The 24897-nt window shown below is 48.2% G+C and overlaps 1 protein-coding gene across 1 annotated transcript in view; it reads right to left on the bottom strand.

The window, feature by feature from the left end:
- Positions 1 to 24897, bottom strand: part of MMP25 (matrix metallopeptidase 25) — a 162907-nt gene that overhangs the window by 26907 nt on the left and 111103 nt on the right. Inside the window, exons 4-6 of the mRNA XM_069651697.1 lie at positions 19082 to 19365; positions 7491 to 7667; positions 6836 to 6932 (exon numbers count right to left, since the gene is read on the bottom strand). Coding sequence (XP_069507798.1) covers positions 6836 to 6932; positions 7491 to 7667; positions 19082 to 19365 — 558 coding nt within the window. The remainder of the gene's footprint in view (positions 1 to 6835; positions 6933 to 7490; positions 7668 to 19081; positions 19366 to 24897) is intronic.

The following is a 24897-nucleotide window of genomic DNA, read 5'->3' as shown; positions in this document are numbered from 1 at the left end:
CTATTTTGTGCTTGTTGCCAGTGTCTTGGGGGCTCCCTCTTCAGGGATTTCCTAGGTAGAAGGGAGGGGGTGTGTTCAAGGGTAGAATAGTTGAATAGGGTTTTTAAATAAAAAAAAAAATATATATATTTTACAAAATATCATAAAGGAAATAATAATAGAAATAATACCAGTAATAAAGAGGTAATTAGGTAGGGATATTTTGGGGATTAGTTTTCTTTTATTAATTATCAATACTATTTAGGTTAGTTTATTGGTTATCACCCACGGTGTGTTTTGGTTTCCGGGGGCTTTTTTATTTTCTTGTTCGGGTTGCACAGTGCCAAGGGTACTAGTCCACGGGTAGGTTCCGGCTCGGGGGCTTAGAGTACCTAGTTTGATTTTAAGGGGCATATTTTTGGGCACACGCGGACTATTGTGCACAATGGCAGGCCGGGGAGCAAGCAAGAAGGGGCTGGTGGATGCTGGGGCTTTGAAGAAGGCCCTGGAAATGATTAGCAGGACAACTAAAGCCCAATTGGAAGGGGCGGTAGGGGAAGTTACGGGAGAAGAGGAGGGTAGTGGGGGCAGGCCGCAGCGTAGAGCTGCGGCAGACGGAGCGCTGGCGGCGGTGGTGGCTTGCACCCCTTCGGCAGGGAGAGGGGAGGTTTGGGAATCCAGGGGCAGGAAGATGAGGAGGGAGATAGACAAGAGGGCGGATGGGGGGTTAAGGAGGTCGGGGGGGGGCAGCCAGGGAGGGAGGAAGGGTATGATAGCTCTAGGGAAGAGGGGAATGCTCGAGAAGGTGGGGCTCGAGGGAACAACAGTGGGGGCAGGGATGGGGCACAGATGGGGGTGTCAGGGCAGAGGGGAAGAGGGGGTAAATACCTGCAGAAGAGTGCAGGTGGGAGAAGGAGGGAGAGGTCCCCTTCAATTGAGGAGGGTAGGGTGGGGCGCGGAACGGCCCCCCGGGGTAGGAGGAGTGGGGGCGGAGGGCGCTGCGCAGCCCCCGCTGTCCAGGTGGAGGGTGAGGGTTTCGGTACGGCCCCTCCTCGGTCAACGCAAGGAGAGCCTAGAGGGCGCAGCACAGCCCCTAGCAATGAGGTTTCCAGGGTGGAGGTCGGAACGCCTCGCCCGAGAGAAGAGGACCAGGCAGAGGTTCCCACAACCCCGCCGAGAAGACGTCAAAGGAGTGGCGGGGCGGACGCCCTGGGCTCGCATGAAGATCATCAACTCATCTCGGGCATGAGCTCGCATCCACAATGGTATTTAAGGGGTGATGAAGTTGGTGGGGAGGAATATGTGGGGCAATGGGAATTGGAAGATTACAGGGCGGAAAGGGAAAGGGTGGAGGAGAGAAGAAGTTCAAGGTGGGATAGGGAAAGGGAAGTGCAGGGTGGACGGGGTGAAAGGGGTCAAGGGAATTATTGGCTGGGTGATTGTGCTGACATGTTTTGTCCCCGCAGTAGGAGCCCTCTAAGAATGGAGAGGAGGAGCACCGGTGTGGACGCCAGGCCGCAGGTGGCAGGTGTGGAAAGAGGTGAGCGGGAAAGGGAATGGTCATCTGCATGGCAGAGAGGGGTTACAAATAGGTGGCTAGGGGATGAACGGGCTGGTTTTCAAGGTGTAATGAAGGAAGTTGGTGTGCAGGCCATTGGAGCCGAGGGGGTTGAGAAGAGCATTTGCTCAGTGGAGGTCCAAACGGACAAAGTGGTGGAGCCATCAGGGCTCGAGGTGCAGGCGGGTAAAGATAAAGAGGTGGAAGTAAAAGGAAAGGAGAAGAAATTACCATACATGGGGATAACAAAACCATTGGGGGCACACTTGATGGCAGCGACCAGGGAGAAGATCCAGGCAGGGGAATTTGTGGATGTCTTCAAATTGCTACATAGGGAGGTGAGAGCGAAGGAGGGGTCTAAGGAGGAAGAGAGGGAACTGGCTTCACGCCCGAGGGTCCCGGTGACCATTGAGAATTGGACGTCGGCGTTTATCATTTATGCCGGTGTGTATTGCGAAAAATTCCCGGAGCATTGCGTGGCCCTGCTTAAATATATGGATGTAATAAGGAAGGCTTTTTCGAGCTTTGGGGGCTTTGCCTGGGTAAGGTATGATGAGGAATTTAGAGCGAGAATGGCAGAGGACAGTCAGGCGGTCTGGGGGGAGATAGATATGGATCTTTGGCTGCAATGGATGGCCCCAACGAGGCCTGCCCCGACATTACATACAGCAAGTGGGCTGCCAGTGCCTTTCCGGCCCTTTCTTGGTCGCCCCGCCCATGAGGGGGCAGGGGGAGGAGGCAGGGGCCAGTCCTCAGCAGCGTGCTGGGGGTACAATAAGGATAGCTGCGCAAGGACCATGTGCAGGTTCAAGCACGAGTGTAGCAAGTGCGGGGGAAAACACCCTCTCACGCAGTGTTTCCAACAAGGAGACAGGGGGAGGGGGAGAGGTGCAGGAAAAGGGGTTGGGGGGGAAAAGCTTTTACTCCAATTAAAGTGGGTGTGTTGGAAAAATGGTTGCAATTTTATCCGGATAGGGAAGGGGTTAAGATTTTGAGTGAGGGGTTTTGTCAGGGGTTCAGATTAGGTTACCAGGGTCCAAGGGTGCGGCGGTGGGCGGAAAATTTGAAGTCGGCGAGAGAAAATGCAGAGGTGGTAAGACAAAAATTGAGCAAGGAAATAGCGGCAGGAAGGATAGTGGGCCCATTTGATGACGTACCGGGTGACTTAGTGATATCCCCATTGGGGGTGGTGCCCCAGAAAGCTCCGGGGGAGTTCAGACTGATTCATCATTTGTCATGGCCAGAGGGTATGTCAGTTAATGATTTAATTGCCCCGGAAGAATATGGGGTTGTGTATGCAAGTGTTGACCAGGCGGTTGAGCTAATAAGGAAGGAAGGGCGAGGGGCCTTCATGGCCAAGTGCGATATCAAGGCGGCGTTTAGATTATTGCCGGTGCACCCAGAGGATTTTTGGTTGTTAGGTTTGCAGTTTGAGGACCGTATATACATAGACAAAGCATTGCCAATGGGGTGCGCAATTTCCTGTGCTTTGTTTGAATGGTTCAGCTCTTTTCTACAGTGGGTCTTCTCATTCAGCTCGGGGTGGGAGAGTGTGCTGCACTATCTGGATGATTTTCTGTTCATTAGCGGGGCAAAAAGAGAGGAGGATTGCAGAGGAATGCTAAAGTTGTTTCAAGACTTGAGGGAGGAGCTGGGGGTACCATTAGCCGAAGACAAAACAGAAGGGCCGGCAGTGGTGTTAACATTTCTAGGAATTGAACTGGATTCAGTGGCCATGACCTCACGCTTGCCGCACGACAAGGTGAGCAAATTGGTGGTACTGTTGGAGAAAGCGGTGGGGGCCAAGAAAATGATGCTTGTGGAGATGCAGAGATTGGTTGGGCATCTGAATTTTGCATGTAAGGTGGTGGCCCCTGGGCGGACGTTTTGCAGGAACATGGCAAGGGCCATGGCGGGAGCGAAGTGCCCACATCACCGGATAAGAGTATCGGGGGCAGTGAGGGAGGATTGCAGGATTTGGCTGCGCTTTTTGGAGAGTTTCAATGGAATGTCAATGTGGTTGCAGGGAGACCCGGTGACATGGGAAGTTCAGATACTCTCGGATGCAGCGGGGGCCGGTGGTTTTGGAGTGTTTTGGGGGGGGAAATGGTGTGCGGAAAAGTGGCCAAAGAGATGGTTGAAGGAAGGGAGGAGTATAGCATTTCTTGAATTTTTTCCATTACTAGTAGCATTGGAGTTGTGGGGGAAGGAGTTGTGAAACAAGAATGTGAATTTCAATGTAGACAACAAATGCGTGGTCCATGGGTCAAGGGCAACGATAACAGGAAAGCTAGCAGGGATTTCCTTTTATGGAAAATGGTTTTGGGGTTTTCAACCAAGTGGGGGGGAGATGGCGAGTAGGATGTTGGAAGGATGGGCAAGGGAGAGTAAGAGGGACAAGGACAAGAGGAGGCTGATATCGGCTGAATTGCTGCAGAGGTTGATTGAGGTTTTGGGGGAAGTTTGCTGGTCGGTATGGGAAGGGGAACTGTTTGCGGCTTGTTTTACATGGTTATTTTTTGGGGCCTTCAGGGTTTCTGAGTTGGTCGGGGGAAAAGGGGGGGTAGGGGGGCTGCAGTGGGAAGATGTGCAAATTACAGAAGAAGGTTTAGACATCAAGATTAAAAGGTCCAAGACGGATCAGAAGGGAAGGGGCTCTTGGGTCCTGCTGGGTCGAGGGAGCGAGGTTTTATGCCCAGTTCAGGCAGGTAAGGTGTGGAAGGAGCGCTGTGGGGTTAATTCAGGTTTGGTTTTCCAGCATTCGGATGGATCGCCGGTTACAGCAGCACAGGTGCTAGGGGTATTGCGAAAGGCGCTGGACACGGTAGGAGAAAAGGCGGAGGAGTTCGGGACTCATTCTTTTAGGATGGGCGCAGCATCTGAGGGTAGCAGACTGGGTTTTTCGGAAGATAAAGTGAAAAGTTTGGGGCGTTGGAGGTCGGGAAAATACAAGGGTTACGTCAGGGATTTTGGGAAAGGGGATTGTTGAAGAAAGATGGTGGAGGACTTTGTGGGCAAGTTGTTGTTGTTTGTAATAAGTTGACTTGTCAGTAATTTTTGTAATTTCTGTTTCAGATGCTGCGCAAAGGAAGGGGGAGTTGGCGCAAGTTTGGATTGTTGGACATTCAATTGTGAAGTGGGCTGGTAAAGAGGCGGAGAAAAGGGTGTTTGGAAGGCAGTTGGGGTGCAGTTACAAGGAAGTGGTGGTGAGGTGGCACGGTTTGGGGGGCCTGCGGTGGGATCAGCTGCTGCCCATATTGGCAGGAATGAGGGAACGCTATGGAGTTCCACGGGTGGTGATGCTGCATGCTGGGGAGAATGACCTGGTTAGGGATACGGGGGTGGCTCTGCTAAGGAAAATGAAGAGGGACTTAGGGTGGTTTAGGGATATGTGGCCTCAAGCGGTGGTGGTGTGGACTAAGTTGTTGCCGAGAAGAGTGTGGAGGGGAGCAAGAAATGAGGGAGCAATAGAGCGGGCCAGGAAGGGGATAAACAGGGAAATGGAGAAATTTTGTGCGTCAGTGGCGGTGAGGGTCATGGACCATAAGGAAATAACATATGAGGGTTTTCTTATCTTTAGAGAGGATGGGGTACACTTGTCCGTGTATGGGAATAGTCACTACCTGGCGGACCTGGGTTCTTGGCTGGGAGACTGGGTGAACAGTTTGAGGTAGAAAATTGGGGGGGGGTTGGGGCAGAAAGAACTCCTCGGGGGAGGGTTTTTCTGGTGCCGGGGGCATGGCCCCTTTTGATGTGGGGGGAGGGAAGCACAATGGGGGAATGACACGGGAAAGGAGGGGGTGGCGCTGTTTGCACAAGCAGGTCACCCCGGGGGAACAGGTATTGAGCTTGGAGGGGCATGGCCCCTGGGAGAAAGCGGGACGCCTGGAAAAGGGGCAAGGATACGGTAGGATCCAAGGGATCATTAGGGAGGAAATTGGTTATTTAATTATTTAATTTTTAGGGGGAAAATGAAAATGTTTGTTATTTAATTGATTGTTCAAATATCTATTTAGCTTGTTAGGCCATGGAGCCAGTTAAGCGTTTTGATTGTACGCTTTGGCCTGTCACATTAAAGCGACCTTTTCCACTTTTAAATGAGTCTGGGTTTTTGTGCAATAAGCCAAAAGGGGGGCCCCGGGGGGAACGCGAAGCGTTTCCCCCGGGGAGTTTTTTGGCGCTGCACACGGCCAGCGAGTGGCCGTGGGGTGCAGAGCGCCCCTCCAGGGGTACTTAAGGGCTCAGGGAAGGTTCGGGAGGCAGGCCACGGTTAGGACTTGGTGATTGTCCCGCCCTCCCACCCCTTCATTTTGTTTAGGGTGATGTCAGTTATGGAATAGGGGGGGGCATTTTTCATGGGATTATGCGGGGGGGGGTTTCTGGACATCAGGGGGGGTTTATGGTTTTGGGGGTCTGTTAGGAGGGTAGGGATGGTAGGTTTGTGTGACAGGTCAGGGCATCGTGAAAGGTGTGTGTAATATATGTTGCTGATGTGGCAGGTCAGGCTGGCTACAGGTCACAGGAAGGGGGAGTTTGGTGTAGAGGGGAGTTTAAAAGGGGTTGAAGTGGGTCGGGGCGCCGGGGGCATGGCCCCTTTTGATGTGGGGGGAGGGAAGCACAATGGGGGAATGACACGGGAAAGGAGGGGGTGGCGCTGTTTGCACAAGCAGGTCACCCCGGGGGAACAGGTATTGAGCCTGGAGGGGCATGGCCCCTGGGAGAAAGCGGGACGCCTGGAAAAGGGGCAAGGATACGGTAGGATCCAAGGGATCATTAGGGAGGAAATTGGTTATTTAATTATTTAATTGTTGGGGGGAAAATGAAAATGTTTAAGTTATTTAATTGATTGTTCAAATATCTATTTAGCTTGTTAGGCCATGGAGCCAGTTAAGCGTTTTGATTGTAAGCTTTGGCCTGTCACATTAAAGCGACCTTTTCCACTTTTAAATGAGTCTGGGTTTTTGTGCAGTAAGCCAAAAGGCTCCACACACAGGCAGTTCGAACTCCCCTGCCTGGGTGATGGGTGCCAGTGTTATTCGTCCTTAGTACTTAATGTAAATGTAACTTAAGAACCTGTTAATAAATCTCTTAGATGTAACTATAAGAAGCCTGGAGGTCACTTTACCACCCATCATATTTTTTGGGGGGGGAATGGTGGTGACAGAGCTTCTCTGAAATATAAAGTGCTGCCTCATCAGACCTGTTTCTCACTAAAAAGCAAGAGTCTTTCACTGCATCCTTGTATCCCCCCCTAAATCCCATGATACATTCCTTCTAGAACTGCGAGGTGGTACGTACTGGTGCGTCGGTCTCTGCGGGGGGCTGTGTGGGATCCGTGGCTGTGTGGGCATGGGAATGACTGGGACTTCTCTTCCGGGATCCAATCGTTTCTTTCCTATAAGGAGACAATAAAAAACAATCACAATATGTATACACTGCCCATCCTGTACAGTGCTGCAAGGGGTTATTATAGCCCCAGCTTCGTGCTCATGGTTTGACCCCTGAAGCATGAAAGGCTGAGTTAAAATCACCAGCCTTCGCACCTGTGACTGGCTGACTCTACACAGATCCACACCAACGGGTTTGCTAAGCTAACACTTAGGGTTGGGAGCATGTCAAGTACATTCTATGTGATTTCATTGAGGAGATTTGTTTGAACCTTCTTTTAAGTCATGTTGCTGCATCTACATGTGGAGAGGAGACCCCCTCCCACATTCTCCCCTTGCCCCACCTTAATTATCACCCTTACTCGCCCCCCACATATATTTGCGGCCAAATCGGCTGAAAAAATTAGATGGATTTGGCTTTGGCCAAATCTCCTGCGATGAAACCTCCCTATCCCATCATGTGTACACTTTACAGAGAAATTCCTGCAGCAGGGGCTCCAGCCGCTCAGCTAGCCTACATGTAACTCAGCTGCAATATAAGCATGCATAGGTGGAGGGACACTTACCGTACAGCTGTTCAATGCCATAGACGTCATCTGGTGGCAACTGGTACTTGGTGGGGTCGCCCACCGGACCCTGGTAGTATGGCTTCATGATGGAGTTTTCAACTGAGGAGTGTGCCAAGCCTAGGGCGTGACCGAACTCATGGACAGCCACGGCAAACAGGTCAGTGCCTTGGTCCTCTGCAGGGGGGACATACCATAGATGTATTTATTTGACACGCTATACAGCGCCATGTTTGTTTGTTTATTTATTTATTGTGCGCACCGGACCCTGAGGTAGCAGGGCGCATTTGACAAGAGGGTTTACATCTTGGTTACAGAAGTTACAATATACAGAACATGGACAGAACAAATTTCCTTGGCTCCACAGGGTGGAGGTAGGGCAGTAAAGTACATATATACAACGGTTACAAAAGTTATAACTGTGCGGAGCATGGTAAAAGCAATTCTCTTAGCTCCACAGGTGAAGGTAAGGGCAGTAAAGTACATATACAAAACGGTACGCAGACAGCAGGTCATATAGCTGACGTTTACGGATAGCAAATCTATATCAGGTACAGTACATGTGGTGGGTATGTGGGGAGAGTGCAGGTTACAGAGCATTCTCACTGAGCCATTTTATTGTGTTCTTTCTGAATTTGTTGAACGTTTGGTCAGATCTCAGAGCGTGAGGTAGGGAGTTCCACAATTGAGCTGCCCTGACCGGGAAGCTGGACCCTCCAATAGGGGACAGTTTTAATCTAGGCACTAGAAGGCAGTTGAGACGGCTGTTCTTGTTGGTCTAGTGGACATTTGTCTGGTAAGACGTTCTGTTAGGTAGCGAGGGGCTTTGTTATTTAAGCATTTGTGGATGAGTAAGGCAGATTTGAGGTTAATTTTTTCCAGGGTAGAGAGCCATTTGTGTTTCTGTCTTATTTCAGAAATATGTGCTCTTCTGGGAATACTTAGGGCCGCTCTAAGTGCATTATTTTGGAGCACCTGTATTCTGTTGATAGTTTGTTTAGTTGCCCCTATGTAGAGGGAGTTGCAATAATCTAATTTTGATAGGATAAGCGCTCTGGCGAGGATTAGGCAACTGTCATCTGATAGGAATTGTTTCCCGGCTCGTATTAATACATGTATTCTTCAGGTCACTCCTGAGAGATACTAGTCATGACATCCCATAAAATACCCAACAGCACAGACCTATTCCACATAAATATAGAACTGCAGGCATCAACAAGGCGTCAATGAAACTCAATGCTAACCAGTAAGGCTTTCCTTCTTTGAGAGAATGCCTCAAACCTTTTCACAGGGTCATCGGAATGAAGTGACGTATATAATTATACAGCAGAGGGCAGATGTGCGTGATTTCCCTGAATCCACTTCACCTAAAGGTGAAATCTTTGAATTTCTTTACTTCGATTTTTTTGCTATGCCTACCTTATTCTATCCCCTTACCCCACCCCATCTGTTTTAAAATGTACCCACTTACATAACCTAATTCGAAGAAAATAAAATGTGAAGATTCCTGATTAGTTGAAAATGGATTTGGTGAAATGTACAGATACGGCGGAGGGCATCAGGACATTAGTTTAGTGGTGGGAACAATTCAGTTGGAGAGCCCGGCCCGAGGTCTGGTCTGGCCCAGGAGCCAAAGCACGAGCTGAGCCATCAAAATATTATATATATCCAGCAACGCAATATTTTGTAAATCAGACAGGTGGCAATTACGCAGTTCTGGTCATCATACTCTAGAATAGTTGAACCCCAAAATGTACTGCATAGTAATATTTAGAACCCACTGCCAAACGAGGTAAGTTGCTTATGCTCACAACTTTATAGATACCTTTTACAACTCTGCAACCCCATGCTTTCTAGAGGAGAGTGAAGTGTTTGTTTAAAGCCATAGACAGTCCAACCTATCCTCATATACATGGGATCAATCCCTTTTCCAGGCTACATCGGTGGATGTGGTCCCTTCATTATTTTCCAGGCTACATCAGTGGATGGGGTCCCTTCATTATTTTGCACGATATGTCAGCGGATGTGGTCCCTCCATTATTTTCCAGGCTACATCAGTGGATGTGGTCCCTCCTTTATTTTCCAGGCTACATCAGTGGATGTGGTCCCTCCATTATTTTGCAGGATATGTCAGTGGATGTGGTCCCTCCTTTATTTTCCAGGCTACATCAGTGGATGTGGTCCCTCCATTATTTTGCAGGATATGTCAGTGGATGTGGTCCCTCCATTATTTTCCAGGCTACATCAGTGAATGTGGTCCCTCCATTATTTTCCAGGCTACATCAGTGGATGTGGTCCCTCCATTATTTTCTAGGCTACATCAGTAGATGTGGTCCCTTCATTATTTTCCAGGCTACATCGGTGGATGTGGTCCCTTCATTATTTTCCAGGCTACATCGGTGGATGTGGTCCCTTCATTATTTTCCAGGCTACATCAGCGTATGTTGTAACTTCATTATTTTCCAGGATAGGTCAGCGGATGTGGTCCCTTTGTTATTTTCCAGGATAAGTATGCAGATGCGGTTCTTTCATTTTCCATGCTAGGTCAGCAGTTGTGGTCCCTTCATTATTTTCCGGGCTAGGTCAGCGGATGTGGTCCATGTTAGGCAGAATCCTGTGCAGTTCCCTTAGGGAGCACTACAGAAGATTAGGACTACAGGTGAGAGCAATAAATCCCCTTTGGTATCAGTCTGTACCACAAAGATTTAGTTGGTAGCTGTGGCTGAGCAGTCAGACTTATCTCAAGAGGGAGATGAGCAGTATTCAGGGTTTACACAATAGGCCTTCAGTACTATGGAACAAGGAAACACTGACCAAAGCTTTATAGTAAAAAGAATATAGATATTTCATACACTTCTAATTAAACACATAATAATAATAATAATTTGGCATTTATATAGCGCTACGAACCCTGAGGTATCTGAGCGCTGCTTGTTATTACCCGCGGTGTGTGGTGCTTATTTATCGACCTCGGAAGGATGAAAGGCTGAGTTTGGCCCCTCCAGGATTCGAACCTGCGTTAGCAGGCACTGCACGGATGTCAAAGCGAGCGCTCTACTTGCTGTGCTGCTTGACATCTATCACAGTTCTTAAAGCAAGTTAAATTTGGTAAAAGAAAGTATGCACAACTCCCTAGTTAAATTGTAGACAAGTTTGAGCAAGAGTGAAAACTGAGCAAAACGGCACAGAGCAAACCAAACACAAATGGCACTCTAGCAATTTCTCACAGTGGAGGGAAAGCACAAGTTATAGAGAAATATCTTCTTACACACCCTAGCAACACTTCCCATAAGTTTGTGAACCAGTTTAAGCAAGGCAGTGCATCAGTATAGAAAATACTTAAATGAAAACTGAGCCAAATGGCATTTGACAAGGTTTAAAAGTGGGGAGGAAAGGGTGGTTATAAGAAGTAGGTGCACCAACATATTTCTAGTTGAGAAGCAATCTAGAGAAGGCAGTTCTAACAAATTTAGCCAGAGTCATTAGGCCTGTGCCAGAGTCAGTGGCACAGAGCAAGGGCCCAGGAGCAAAATGTTCTTGTAGCTGCAGTCAAGTCTTTGGTTAATGATTTTGAAAAGGTGGATGCAGAAGGTGAAAGACAATGTTAAGAGAGAGGGGCGGCCAACCCAACAGGTATGTAAAGGATTTAAAACACCTTTAGCTCTACCACGCAGAAAGGGCGGCCTGGCGGAACAATGTACCTTATAAATGAAGAAGTGGCTCCTGCAGTGGCGATTGTTCCTGGTAGTTCCTGCAGTTCGGGAGATCCAGCAGAGGAAGAGAGGCTCTCGTCGTGGAGGAAGGTTCAAGTTACTGGACTACCCAGGGATGAACCCAGCCGCGTTGCTGCCCGACGAATACAAGATACGCTCCTTTAAATCACAGTCCGGGTGGACTGGTGCCTGGCCATCTGGCCTCAGAGTACAGGGTACTGGCGGTTTGACCAAGGCAGGTTCGGGAGGGCGATTGGTAAATGGTTGGCCTCACCAGCTCAAGGGAAGAAGGCTCTTTCAAATTAAGATCTTCTCTCGTTGTGTGGAGAAAAGTGGTGAGACGCTGCAGCAGGGCTTCACCGGTGGTTCAGTCATTGCAGATGTCTTTGGCTTCTCTCCTCTTCGGCTTCTTAGTTCCAGTGGTGACGTCTTGCTCTTCCAGTCCTCAGGACCCTGCTTTTATGCAAAAAGATCCCCATTCATACAGCCTAGCTGTCACTCACACAGTGGAGTGGTCATCTTGGCGGGAGACCCTCCAGCCTATCAGGATAGAGTGCGACATGGGTTGCTGAGGCAACCCTATCCAGGGGTCCTACTCCCCCTCCCACACAATGGACCCACCCCAGACTCAGTGGCGCTGAAAGGAGGGCTTCTTGGCAGAAGTCCGCCAAAAGGCGAATAAAGGATCCCCGACCCGGGTTAGGAGTTTAGAGAAAGACATGAGAAAGAAATTATATTAAAGTCCTGACAAATAAAACCTACCAGAGTAAAGTTAATATTAAAATACACCGGCGGTATGTTAGAGGCTGTCAGAAAAGGTGGTAGCCTCGAACAATGGGAAAATCCCATAGGGAAATATTCGCGGTCGAATATTTACGGTAGTAACCACTGCCACCAGCCAGAAACTTTTGAGAGAGGGACTGTACGGTACCCTCTCAAAAATGAACATAAGGGAAAAACTATTAACCCTTTCCAGTTCTTCCATTGTAAGATGGTTTGTACTGGTTTAGTTCATAAAAATTGACTAGTAAAGTCAATTGGGACTTTACACGCCCTGGGAGACAGTAGTCAGCCCCAGGGTATGGAGTCTATATTTGTGGGTCGATGCGACACCCCTGGGTCACTGCACGGAGGGTGCTGTGTAACCCATGTGAATAAAGATGGTTCCTATGGAGGTGAGAAAAACCCCATAGACATTAAACACAAAAATAGCCTAGAACACACATAGCAAAAATACCTAAGAGTGGGAAAAAGAGTCTCACTCTTAGCAGGAGAAAAAAACAAACCCTTCAAATCCAGCAAAGCTGCTGGGGGACTCTATAGGTAAGGGAAATTAGCCATAGAATGAGAATTCTCCCTAACAGTCCATTCATTATTTTCCAGGCTAAGTCAGTGGATGTGGTCCCTTCATTATTTTCAAGGCTAAGTCAGCATATGCAGTCACTTCATTATTTTCCAGGGTAGGTCAGCGGATGTGGTTCCTTCATTATTTCCAGGCTAAGTCAGCTGATGTGGTCCCTTCATAATTTTCTAGGCTAGGTCATTGGATGTAGTCCCTTAATTATTTTCCAGCCTACGTCGGCGGATGTGGTCCCTTCATTATTTTCCAGGCTAGGTCAGCGGATGTGGTCCCTTCATTATTTTCCAGGCTAGGTCAGCGGATGTGGTCCCTTCATTATTTTCCAGGCTAGGTCAGCGGATGTGGTCCCTGCATTATTTTCCAGGCTAGGTCAGCGGATGTGGTCCTTTCATTATTTTCCAGGCTAGGTCAGCGGATGTGGTCCCTTCATTATTTTCCAGGCTAGGTCAGCGGATGTGGTCCCTGCATTATTTTTCCAGGCTAGGTCAGCGGATGTGGTCCCTGCATTATTTTTCAGGCTGTCTTCGGATGTGGTCCCTTCTTTATTTTCCAGGCTAAGTCAGCAGGTGTAGTCCCTTCATTATTTTCCAGGCAAAGTCAGCATATGTAGTCTTTTGATTATTTTCCAGGCTAAGTCAGCAGATGTGGTCCCTTCATTATTTTCCAGGCTAAGTCAGCATATGTAGTCCCCCATACCATTCTCTATGTAAGGGTAAAGGCCCCCACCCTGAGAGGGCATTGAAAAGCAAGAGACCCCTCCAGGCATAGAGCTGAGAACAGAGTGCAAGCTGCAGGCAATTCCACGTGTGAATATAGCTTTATCTACTCTGTTCTCTTCACCACTAAATTACAGTGACAATTTTTACGCCATCCATTTGATGCATTTTAATTTGAAGTACTCTGGGACACTTTTTCTGCACTTTTTAAAAACTAATTGAGAACCTTTTTTTACCATTTGATTATTCTTGTTTTCTTCCCTTCAGTGTTTTGTTTTAGGTTAGAGTGCATATCCTCCACCTCATCCCTTCATTTGCTCTTCCTTTTCCGTCTTTCTTCGATTTTTAAAGAGCTTTTCATTTTTTGGCATTACCCCCATCCCCTTACAATAACCATAAGTCATACTGCCTTCATTTCTATGTCATTTTATAGATAATTTCTAGGCAATTCTGTGGAAATAAAATTCACCCACCTGTGTTTTAGGGAATTGTAATGGCCAGCTAAAAGGTGTCCCCGGCTGTGCTGAACATGTGCCAAATTTTAGAATTGGCGTTTGATGAGGGTAGTGCCTTCTGGTCATACATACTTGTAATGCACTGGCTAAACAGAGATCCCCCCCCCACTGCAGATAATGAGCTAAGCCGGCCCTATGATATCACAAGGCCCTGCAGACACCTGGCATCCTGTCCTCTTATCTGAAGGGGACCACTATTTCAATCTGAAAAGCTTCTATTTTCTTGTATTTTTTCCAGAGTTCAGCCTTGATTGCAGCCCCTGTTTTCACAACTCCCTCTTACCTTCCAGTTATGTATTGGCTATGCCATTGGTCCTGCATAGAAATGTGCTTTTAGAGACGCCAAGTCTGAGCAAAGTTTGTTTTCAACACCTCTTAGCAGGCCACACTTTATTGCAGTTGTAAACAGTTGGGATGCACAAACCAGGCTTGCAGTGAGGGAAGCCATTTGTGAAATCTGCCCAGAGACCCACTGATGGTCCTTGGATGAAAGTACCTTGCAGATTGCATTTTGTAACATCAGCCTTTATTCTTTGACATACCGTGTATTTTACTGATTAGTGTTCACTTTTCTTTTGTGCTGAAAGTACAGGGCTGTTTCTTTCAATCATTAATAAAATACACTTTTAATGATCTGCTGTTTGTTTTTCTTCTGAAAAGTCGGTTTCAATGATCACAATGCACTACCTTTTGATGGTTGACCATTTAAGTGAAACATTCTGCATTTATGTCTCAGTGTGATGTGCTTTTTCAATCTGCACTGGAATTATATTTTTGTTTGAGATTTCTCTGGATTTTAACTATAGGAAGACACCCACATAGTCTGCTTAAATAGGCCAATTTTCAGTGTGAAGGTTCTTTCATGAAGGCTGGCAGGTGACTTTTTCAAGTGGGCTCTTCAGTTCCGTTGGTTTGGAGCCTTTGATTACCCCCCAGAAGTTATGTTAAAGGTTCTTATACTGAGCACTGTCACCACTTGTGTGGTTCCTTGGTGTTCTGGCGGCTCTGTAAAGCAAGATGGTAGAGGGGGTAAGTTAGCAGGACTCAGGAGGTGCGGGGGGAGGGAGAAAAGGAGCAAGAGAGCTGTGATGTGCTGTTGGCAGCTTCATTTCTGTTGACACCGTTCGCTGAGCGTAGGAGTGTTTTTCAGTTGGTAGCCGCCATGTGCTGTTGTGCGAGGCTATGTGTGGTTTGTTTTGTTGTTGTGGTGTAGTAAAGTGCATGCGGTTTGTTGTGCTTTAGAGGTATGGTTGTGTTTAGTTAGGTGCTTGAGAGGTGTATGCAGAAGGATGAGTTTTGTATTAGTAGGGATGGTTAGTGGCAGTGCCTTATCCTACACAGTCTGCTTTGATTAACTGTTGCTCATATCCTTTCCCCAGTCATGAATTTCAGTGTGATGCACTTGCCCTCCTATGATGTTTACAGAATAGTGGCTACCCAGAGAGCTGTATCTTCCCCGCTAGTACATTTCTGGTGTGCCACAATTACCACCCCCACAGATGCCTCGAGGTTGGGATGTGTTCCCCATGTCCTCTAGTCCATCAGTTTAGATCTGGGCGCCTCTCTTCCCTTTTTAATTCAGGCTTTCTTTCAGTGGTCCAATTAAGTCAGACCCATCTCGTCCCCTGTTTCCCCTTTTACCCTTTATAGGGAAGGGTACACCTAGGTCTCCAGCCCATTTGAACTGCTCTCGTCTTCTCTGGACTTTATTCCGGCCCGGCATATTCTCCAGTCTTTCTCGCTGTGTGTTAATTTCATGGTGAGACAATGCTGTTCGTTCATGTTCGTCCTGTTCAGAGTTGAAGAACCAGGTTTTTAGAAGTTTCTGAATTTTAGGTGGTCCTTCATAATTCTTATTTCTTTAGGCAGGGAGTTCCAAGGCTTTACAGCTAAGCAGAAGAATGCTGAACCACTAAGTTTCTTTTTCATGTTCGGTTTAGGTCCTATGCGGATGTCTTTGCTGGATCTGAGTGCTTTGGTCAGCTTGTAGATGGTGATTTTCTTTTGTATGAATTCCACTCCTAGGTCGTGGATTGCTCTGTGTACTATGTACATAGTTTTGGAGGTGATTCATTTTTTGACTGGGAGCCAATGTAGCATCCTTTGCACTGGAGTGATGTGGTACCTTTGTGAGAGTTTTAGGAGAAGTTCTGAATACACTGCAGTTTCTTCATTAAATAGTCTGGCATTCCCAGGTATAAGTTGTTGGTGTAGTCTATCCTGGACATGATGAGGGAGATGAGGGCCAGTATTTTGTGCGTGAAGGTGAGGAATGGTAGAATCTTTTGGATTGTGTGTAGATGGAAGAAGCATTTCTTAATTATCGTGTTTACTTGCGGTTCTAAGGTTAGCTCGTTGTCCATTAGGATTCCAAGGCTTTTGACAATTTTGGATGGTGTGAGTGTTGTTCCCAGTTCTGTGGGTTCATTGGATATACTGGTGGCATCCTTGGTTGTTTGATGTCATCGTGATTTCCGTCTTGAGTTTGAGGTTGTTAGTGTTCATCTATTGGTAGAGTTCTTTGAGACAGTCTATTAGCGTTGTTTTCTCCTGACCCGGTCATGCAATTTTTTATAATAAGTGTGACAGCAGAGGTACGAACCAGTGCTGTCTCACTTGCATTACTTTTGCTCAGATGGGATACAAATGCTTTTTTGGATCATATTTTACAGCGACAGGCCCCTTAAGGTGAAATGCGCCGGGAGCCTGTAGAACATATTGACCAGAGAGCGCTTCTGACACCAATGTATTGAAGGCAGCTGGCCATTGCATCCTTTGCGCTACAGCTCAGCCCCGTGGAAATGCACAGGTCACCTTTGAGGATATGGTATCCTGCTCATTTCCAAAAATGGGTTATCTAAAAATAGCATAATCTCTGCTCTATTTTTAGCTGCCCCATTTAATGAGGCTCTGGGCCAAAATGTACATTATTTAAATTTTTAAAAAAACAAAGTGAGGGGTCAGGAGGGGAACCCTCCACCAGCACCTCTGTCTTGTCTCCATTGAACATCAGCCAATTGTGGTTCATCCAGCCTCCCATGGCAGACAGGCACCTATGCAGGCACGATGAAAACTCAGCCTGATCTAAACGGATGAGAATCTGAGTGTCGTCGGCATATGAATAGCATCTGATGCCGAAAGGAGTGGAGGAGACGCACAAGAGGCCAGATGTAAATGTTGAAGAGAATGTAAGACAAGGCGGAGCCCTGTGGAACCCCAGAGCCAAGGATAGATACACCCGAAAGAAAAAGAGGGAGTGAGAGGATTTGGGTTCTATCGGCCAGGAACAAAATAAACCAAGCAAGCACTTGACCCGAAATTCCAGCCTGAGCCAAACGGGCTAGCAGGGTAGGATGGTCTATGGTATCAAACACCACTGAGAGGTCTAGCAAGATTAGGGCGCCAACCCCTCCTGAATCGACCCGCTTGGCTATTTCGTCCTGGACCAAGACTAACACACTCTCGGTACCCCAGCCAGGCCTACAGCCTGACTGAGCGGGGTTGAAAACCTCTGTAGATTCCATGAAAGAAGACAACAATGGAGAAACCAAACACTCCAAAAGCTTCCTGAAAAAATGTAACGGTGAAATACAGTGGTATCGAAAAGGCAAGGAAAGATCCAATGATGGTTTCTTCAGAAGAGGGATCACAGTTGCGACCTTGCGCTCCAGTGGGATGCTACCGATCTGACAAGAGGCATTGACTGTCACCATGATCTCACTCAGCAATTTAGAGAAAATATCCTTGATTACAGCAAGGGGGATAACATCAGACGGAGACCCAGACTTAATATGTTCAATAGCCGCAAGCATATCTGGCTCAGTGAATAAGGAGAAAGAAGAACAGCCCTCAGGGCCAATCAAACCATTAAGAGCTAAAGGCTCAATCACAGGGGCAGATATTGTTGCAGCCAATGCAAAGTTGGCTCGGATGGTCTCAAATTGGTGATAAACAATTGTGACAATGGCCCTCATTACGACCCTGGCGGAGATCGTGGTGCAATATGCACCATGGAGCACGGCGGAAAGCTGCCGATACCGCCATGGGGGTTGGCGGATTTACCGCCCCATTCCGACCTTGGCGGGGCGGTAAATCCCCATTCCCCATTTTACCCTTCCCCATTCCCATTTTTGCCCCATAGGGTATAATGGGAGTGGGGAAGGCGTTAATTACGCCACCGTAAAATACGGTGGCGTAATTAACAACAAGGTCCCGTAGCGCCATGGATTTCTCCGCCCGGAAAAACCAGGCGGAAACCGCTCCATGGCGCTACGGGAACTCGTAGTAGTTCGGACGGGTCCGCCGCGAATACCGCTGGCGTAAACCCACTCCGCCAGGGTCGTAATGAGGCCCAATGAGTCACAAAGTTCCTGAGAGGGAATCACAGAAGGGACCAATTTAGCTAAGGATGAGCAATATCTCGCCACAGCGAAAAGGGCTTTAGGCTGACACGATGATGGCTGTCCGCCACTTTCGTTCTGCCTGTCTGAGATCAAGCCATGCCAATTTACAGTTGTCTGAAAACCAGGGTTCGGACGGCAGCCTACAATGCTGGATAAGCCATAGGGGGGCCACCATATCTGCTGCTTCCAACAGTGACCGGGAGATTACCGATAGAGTGGGTACTGGGGCTGCCCTGCATTTACCTCTAACTGATGAAACAAAGCTACTGAAGTGTAGTCCTACCTTTTGTGTTGGCAATCATTTTCAAATTCTAGTCCTACTTTTATTTTGGTGGCATGGACTGTTTATGTTTTATTTTACAAATATGGAAACTTACATATACAGCCTTAGCGTCCCAACTCAGCCCCTCCATTCCAAAAGTGATCATGACCTCACATCCTACACCACAAACCCTTCTCAGCCTCTCCTTTCGTAACCAAAGACGCTTTAAGAGAGGTTGAAAAGGGGAGCTGAGCAAGGCTGTTGCACTGAGGCACAGATGGAGGAGAGGAGGAGTAAAGGAGGCAAGTTGGTGGGAATGCTGCATGGAGGTGGTGAGGTGCTGAGGGAAAGGGTAGGGGAAGGGAGAGAGGTAGTGTAAGAGTTATCTGTGTATAATAAAAGAATAAAGTTATATGATGCCCGCATACACATCCATGATTCCCCACATTAGAGGCATTGACTGTCCCATTACTTGATCTCTGAGATCAACCAGGAAGCCACAAGATATAGATGCTGATAATAACCATTTTTCCCTTCTTCTTGAGATTACAATTTCATGGAGGAGTTTGAGAATTCAGCAAAATTAGCACCTTTTACAATTTCAAACAAAGAAATACAGTACCTACTGAGTTGTAGGTCCAGGTCTCGTCATCATCGAAGTGGGTGTTTCCGGAGATGGGGTGCTCGCCTGGGAAGAACGCATGGGCCAGGGTCCCCCCGGGGCCGTCAAATGGGTAGCCATCCTCGTGATAGGACTTGCTGAAGTCAATAAGGATGTCAGAGCTGTCGGTGGAGTCCTCCTGGAAGGTGATTTGGGAAGCATTGCTCCAGACCTTCAGGGCGTAGTACATCAGGATGCGTACAGTGTCCTTCGGGAGACTGGGTGTCTGTGGGAAGCTGCGCACCCTGGGCCAGAGAGAGAAGGGAATCAGAGAAAAAAAGGGGTATGTAAAGCTTCTTCTACACACTGCCCAAAACCCACACTCGGTCTTTGAGATGCCCTACGCATGCTATGAAGACATTGACCCGGACGCCTCCACCCTATCTGCTTTCCCAGACCACCATAGTTGCTGTTCAGAACTCCCCCTTCCCCACTCCCGGTGCTATCATATAATGCCAAGACATCCACTGTACCCACTCTCTCTGGGTTTTTTCGAATAGGGTGTTGTATACCCTCACCTAACGCCCCAACAAGCTTACCAACCACCACTTGTGAGAACCCCCTCTGCCTGCTTCCTAGAGCTTCCCACTATTTTTGTCCCAGAGAGCCCATTTACTCACTGTCCCAGAGGCCTGTCTACCCCTTACCTCAGTGACCTCACCTACTGCCGCTGATCCTTCGAAATTAACCTCTCAAAACGCACCCCACCATAAGACCACACGACCCCCGGTTCTCGGGCCCCCCACCTTCTACCGCAGAGACTGCATTATTCGGACCCTAAGGATTGCCGAACTCATTCTCCCAAAGAGTTTTCCACTGCTACTCTGACTCTGTTCTCTGCTTCATACACCCCATTTATGTGCTGAGGCGTAGCCGGGATTCTCTAACAAGTGTGGCCTGAAGCTGATGGAGTTGGGCCCGCCGCAGTGACAGCTGCCGAGTGGGCATTTACAGGTTTTGGGTCAGCCTTGCCCACTCGGGCCCTACCCTGTCTATAACTCTGGTTGTATGCCCTTGTAACTAAACTGCTTGTCACTTAGAAATAGCCTATCCAAAGTGTCTCTATCTACTGCTTCAGGGACCCCATACATTTTGCCCAGTACCCCCATATCTGTGGTACAGCAAAACCCACCTTCTGCCACAGAGAACACCTTGCCTGATGCCTCTACCTGTCTTTTCTCCAGAGAACCCTCCCCCACTACCACAAAACCCTGTTTTCTCTCTGCACCCGATAATCCCAACCCTGCTCCAGAGACCACGCTACAAACTACTGCCTCATAAAGGAACCCCCTTCCAAGTGAATCAAGGCCTTGTGATGAGGCCCCCTGCCTGGTTCAGGGAAATGCAAGGGAAGTCACTCACAGGGGCTGGTTGCCACCCTAATCCAGTGGATATTACTGGGGCCTCCCTCTAGAACAGCCTCCCTGCCTCTCTGAAACTTGAGGAGAACCATCTCTGGTTCCAGAAGCACCTCAAGACCTTCCTCTTTTCTTCTGCTTTCTCTCCTCCTCTTCCCTGCTGATCTTATGGCTGATCCTGAAACTGCACCGGTTACCTGGCTACGCTCTGATCTCGGGGCCAGGCCCTTCCCCACTAGTTGCACACCTGCACTAGCCCCTCGTAACCTTTGCACTCAGGGACTGTTTCTGTATCCCTACAGCCCCTACCAGCACTTGACACCTGATGTCTGCACTTACCCCTGCATTTGCCACCAGCTGGTTGCACTTTTATTTATTTAGTGTCTTGGTTATTTTACTGTTTATCCTATGCACTGCACTGCCCCCTCCCTGTTCCCCCCGTACTTTTCCCCTTCCCCTGCACTTGCACGATCACAATGTAACCTGGCCTATTAAGATTGTTGTCTCTGTCTTCCCTCTGTTCCCCCTCCCTTGCCGCGTCGCGCCTTGAAACACTTGTGTATAAACTTGTGTTATAAATGCCATATCATATAATATTGGGGTGAGGGAGGTATGGAAAGGATCCCCTTGTCAGCTTGCCCTGGTCTCGAGCACATGGGAGGGGACAGTCACATTGCCTCACTACATGTCCAGTGCCAGGGGTCTAGTCCCTCCCTACTCCAGTTGCCCGTCATGGAAGAACATCCCTGCAAGCTTAAAACATGAACAAGTCCTGATGATAGTCTGGGGGGCCAATGGAAAGGCACCATCTCCACAACTGAGAGAGCCGAAAGCTTGCCTTAGCTGGACCACACAACTTTAACATTGAAAGACAAAGCTTTCCATTTAAGACAAACCTTTTCAGTATGATTGACACATATTGTAATACCACTGCCAGTTCACCTGACACGTCAAAGGGATGATGCCCAAGCAAGAGTCTGCTGGACCACCAATCAACCATGGAGTCCCACAGATAGTGTCACCAGCCTGTGGCCTCCTCAGCGCTTAGAAACTAATGCTGGAAGCAGCATCACAACTGGGTAAAAACTGGCAACAAGATCTAACACTAGGGAGATAAAGTATGATGCCCAATACATGCACCTTGCTACCAGTGAACCTGAAAGACTAGACATCTTAACCGGCATGTTTCCAGTCAGGAATTCACATGGTGGAATAACCCCAGCACCACCCGAGTACAGGCAGCCTCAGGGCAGGTCAGGGGAAAAGATGGAAAATTCAAGATGGTGGCTAGGTCAGATATAAGCTTGGTCCAACCCCCCTAGGCCCACAGCAGCCCGGCGTGCACTCAGAGAAACTAACCAACCCCAGCCTTCACCAAATCACCAATCACAGCGGCCAAGCCTCAGTGAAAGGTCCAACAATTGGCAGAGGGAGCGCCATATAAAGGCAGCTAGCCCTGTTTGCTGAGCGTGGGTTGCAGGAGGCTCACATTTGCAGAAGGCTGGAGAGCGTTGAAGAGACTGGAGTTGTGGCACAGTGATGAGCTGGGGGAGGTGGTGAGAGGCAAATTAGTCAGTGAGTGAGGAACACCAGTAATGTTCTGGCAGGCCAGGGCGGCCACAGGAACAGATGGTTGGGTGAGGGATGAACCAGAGACAGGAGCCAGGAGGTTGAGATCATCTGAGACTCTAGGAGAAATACATTTCTGGGATGTTTGCCGCGACCCAGGGACCCATTGCTAACTTGCCCTGCCAGCTATAACCCCTGAACAGTCTACTCACAAGGCATTGTGCTAGAAGTAGTCACGGGGAACACGACCCTGGAACCCCTATAATTAGACTAGGTGGAAGAAGGTCTAGGTCACCCTCAAGCCCACACTGCCAGGGGAAGGGAGGTGAAGCGGCCTCCTATGAACTGTTTGAACAAAGTCATTGGCTCCAGGGGCCCGGAGGCCCAAATATCCAATAGCCAGTAGCAGAGAGTCATTTTGGGAGAAGATTATCCTGATTCTAATTATTTTGTGGGAGGTTCCCAGTTGCACATTTGAAGTTCACTGACACGTAAAAAGTCCTGAATAAAACAGTCTACAACACTACTTGGCCTTAGAGTATTTCTTTGATCTGGTTTGACCTATCTCACATCTGCTGCTCACTTCCCCCAAGACCACACGTGCTGCTCCTGACATTCATGGAAACACACTATTATTATAACTCATTACCTCTGCATACTGCTCCAGGTTCCCCCATACCTGATGCCCCATAGACCCCCAGCCATTGTCCAAGAAAAGCTCTTATGTTTCCTAGAGAGACCCCAACTCATTCCTCAAAAGCCTCCTAGGCCCTGCTTTAGAGAGCACCAGACACCAAGACACCCTTTTCTGCTGCCTTGAGGGAGCCTTAGGTCCTCCTTTGCAAAACACTTCCTTTTCTATTGTGACACATTGTTAGGGAGAATTCTCTGTTTAGGCTGAATTTCCCTACCTAGTGAGTCCCCCAGCAGCTTTGCTGGATTTCTGGGGTTTAATTTTTTTCTCCTGCCAAGAGTGAGACTCTTTTACCCTCACTCTTGGACATGTTGAAGTGTGTTTTCTTGGTTAAACCTTGTGTTGAATGGGCTATGGGGTCTTTTACTCCATAGGGCCTCATGTATTTTTGTGATGTGGGTCACACAGCACCCTCTGTGCCGTGACCCAGGGGTGTCCTAGGGACTCCCCAACATAGACTCCATACCCTGGGACTGACTACTGTCTCCCAGGGCATGTAAAGTCACCAAAGACTTTGCTAGTCTTGAATCCTGAACAGAACCAGTACAAACCATCATATTGTGGACGTACTGGCTGGGGCAATTCGATTGCCCCAGGGTCTGTTAGTCGAGGGGGCACGTCTCCGTCCCCCCTGATCGAGTTTTGGCTGGTGGCAGTGGAAACTACTTTTTATATTCGACCGCGAATATTTCCCTATGGGATTTCCCATTGTTTTAGGCTAACACATTTAATTATTTATTTACGGTAGCCTTAAACATACCGCCGGTTTATATATTTATTTTTATAACTCCGGTTGGGACTTTTTGCCAAAACTTGATCCTAAAATGGCGTTGGTGTTCGCCTCTGTAACTCTGACCCAAAGTGGAGCCCTTTGTTCCACTTTTGGCGGGCTTCTCCACAGAAGCCCTCCAAAGTGGTGCCACTCTGTCTGGGGTACTTAGGAGGGGTGGAGGGGGATTTAGGCACCCTGGACTGAGTTACCTTGGTAACTCAAGTCGCACTCCGTCCTGATTGGCCCAAGTGGTGAGCCGCCCGGCTCACCACTTAGCATGGTTGAGTGACAGCTAGGCTGGGTGAATGGGGGTTTGCTGCATAAAAGCAGGGCTTTGGGGACTGGGACTTCAGAAGTCGCCACAGGACCAAGAATCCGACGAGGGAAGAGCTGAGCCGACCTGCTTCGACGACACCACCCGGTGGAGCCCTGCTGAACCGTCTCACCACTTTTTCCCGACGACCGAGGAGAACTCTTAACGGAGTGGCTCCTTCCCTTGACTGGTGGGGACAACCAGTTTTCGCCTTCTTTCCGTTCTTTGAGGTATCTCGTGGCCGCCTTGCCTGTGCCAAGCACCCCGGCAACCGGAATACCACACTTTACCCCCATACCGCGAAAGTCGGCACCAACCCTTTAACCGGAGGACTCCGCGGCTGGTTTCTTCCCGGGCAGTGCAACGACCCTCTTCTTCTGCTCTTCAGCGAGAACTTCTTCTCCCCTGACCGACGTCGAGCCCTGCTGCCACTGCCTGGAACAACTGCCACCGCTGGAGGATCCTTTCCGCTTAAGGTACTGTGTTCTGCCTGGCTTCCCTTGCTACCGACTGTACGGGGTAGATTTAGTCCCCGGCTTTCGAACCTGGGAGTGCCTGGGACACTTTGGCTAAACTTTCTGAGCCACTCTAACCTCTTTTTGACTCTTTGCAAGACTTTGAATCTCTAACTAACAGTGTGATCTTGGGCACATTTTCGCTCCGGCTACTCTAAGAGTGGGCCCTGCCTAGTGACTTTTGCTCACCTGTGACTTTATTCTTCTGTAAGCCTATTGCAAGTGCTCTGGACCTTAGAGTGGTGTGTCTAACCCATTTCTGCTTTTTCTCTCCCTTTCTTGGAAACTACTAGAGTGTCATCTAACGTTAAGCACTCACCTCTGATTTAATTAAGTGGTGTTTTACCTAGAGTTGTCTAGATAGGAGAAAGGATTGAATCTACTTTCATTATAACTGTGTTGAAGTACTTTTACTATATTTTTGCTAGAGTGTTTTTAACTTATGTGTATTTTAAATAAATAACTATATACTTTTGAAACCAAGCTCTGGTCAGTGTTTGCTTGTGCTATTGTGTTTTGGTACATATTGTGTATACTTTACATACTGCCTAACTCT

This window comes from Ambystoma mexicanum, chromosome 3p (assembly GCF_040938575.1).
Source record: "Ambystoma mexicanum isolate Mex_15411 chromosome 3p, UKY_AmexF1_1, whole genome shotgun sequence".
Lineage (NCBI taxonomy): Eukaryota > Metazoa > Chordata > Amphibia > Caudata > Ambystomatidae > Ambystoma > Ambystoma mexicanum.
The sequence above is the reverse complement of the archived record's forward strand: the minus strand, read 5'-3'. Positions and strand labels throughout refer to the sequence as shown.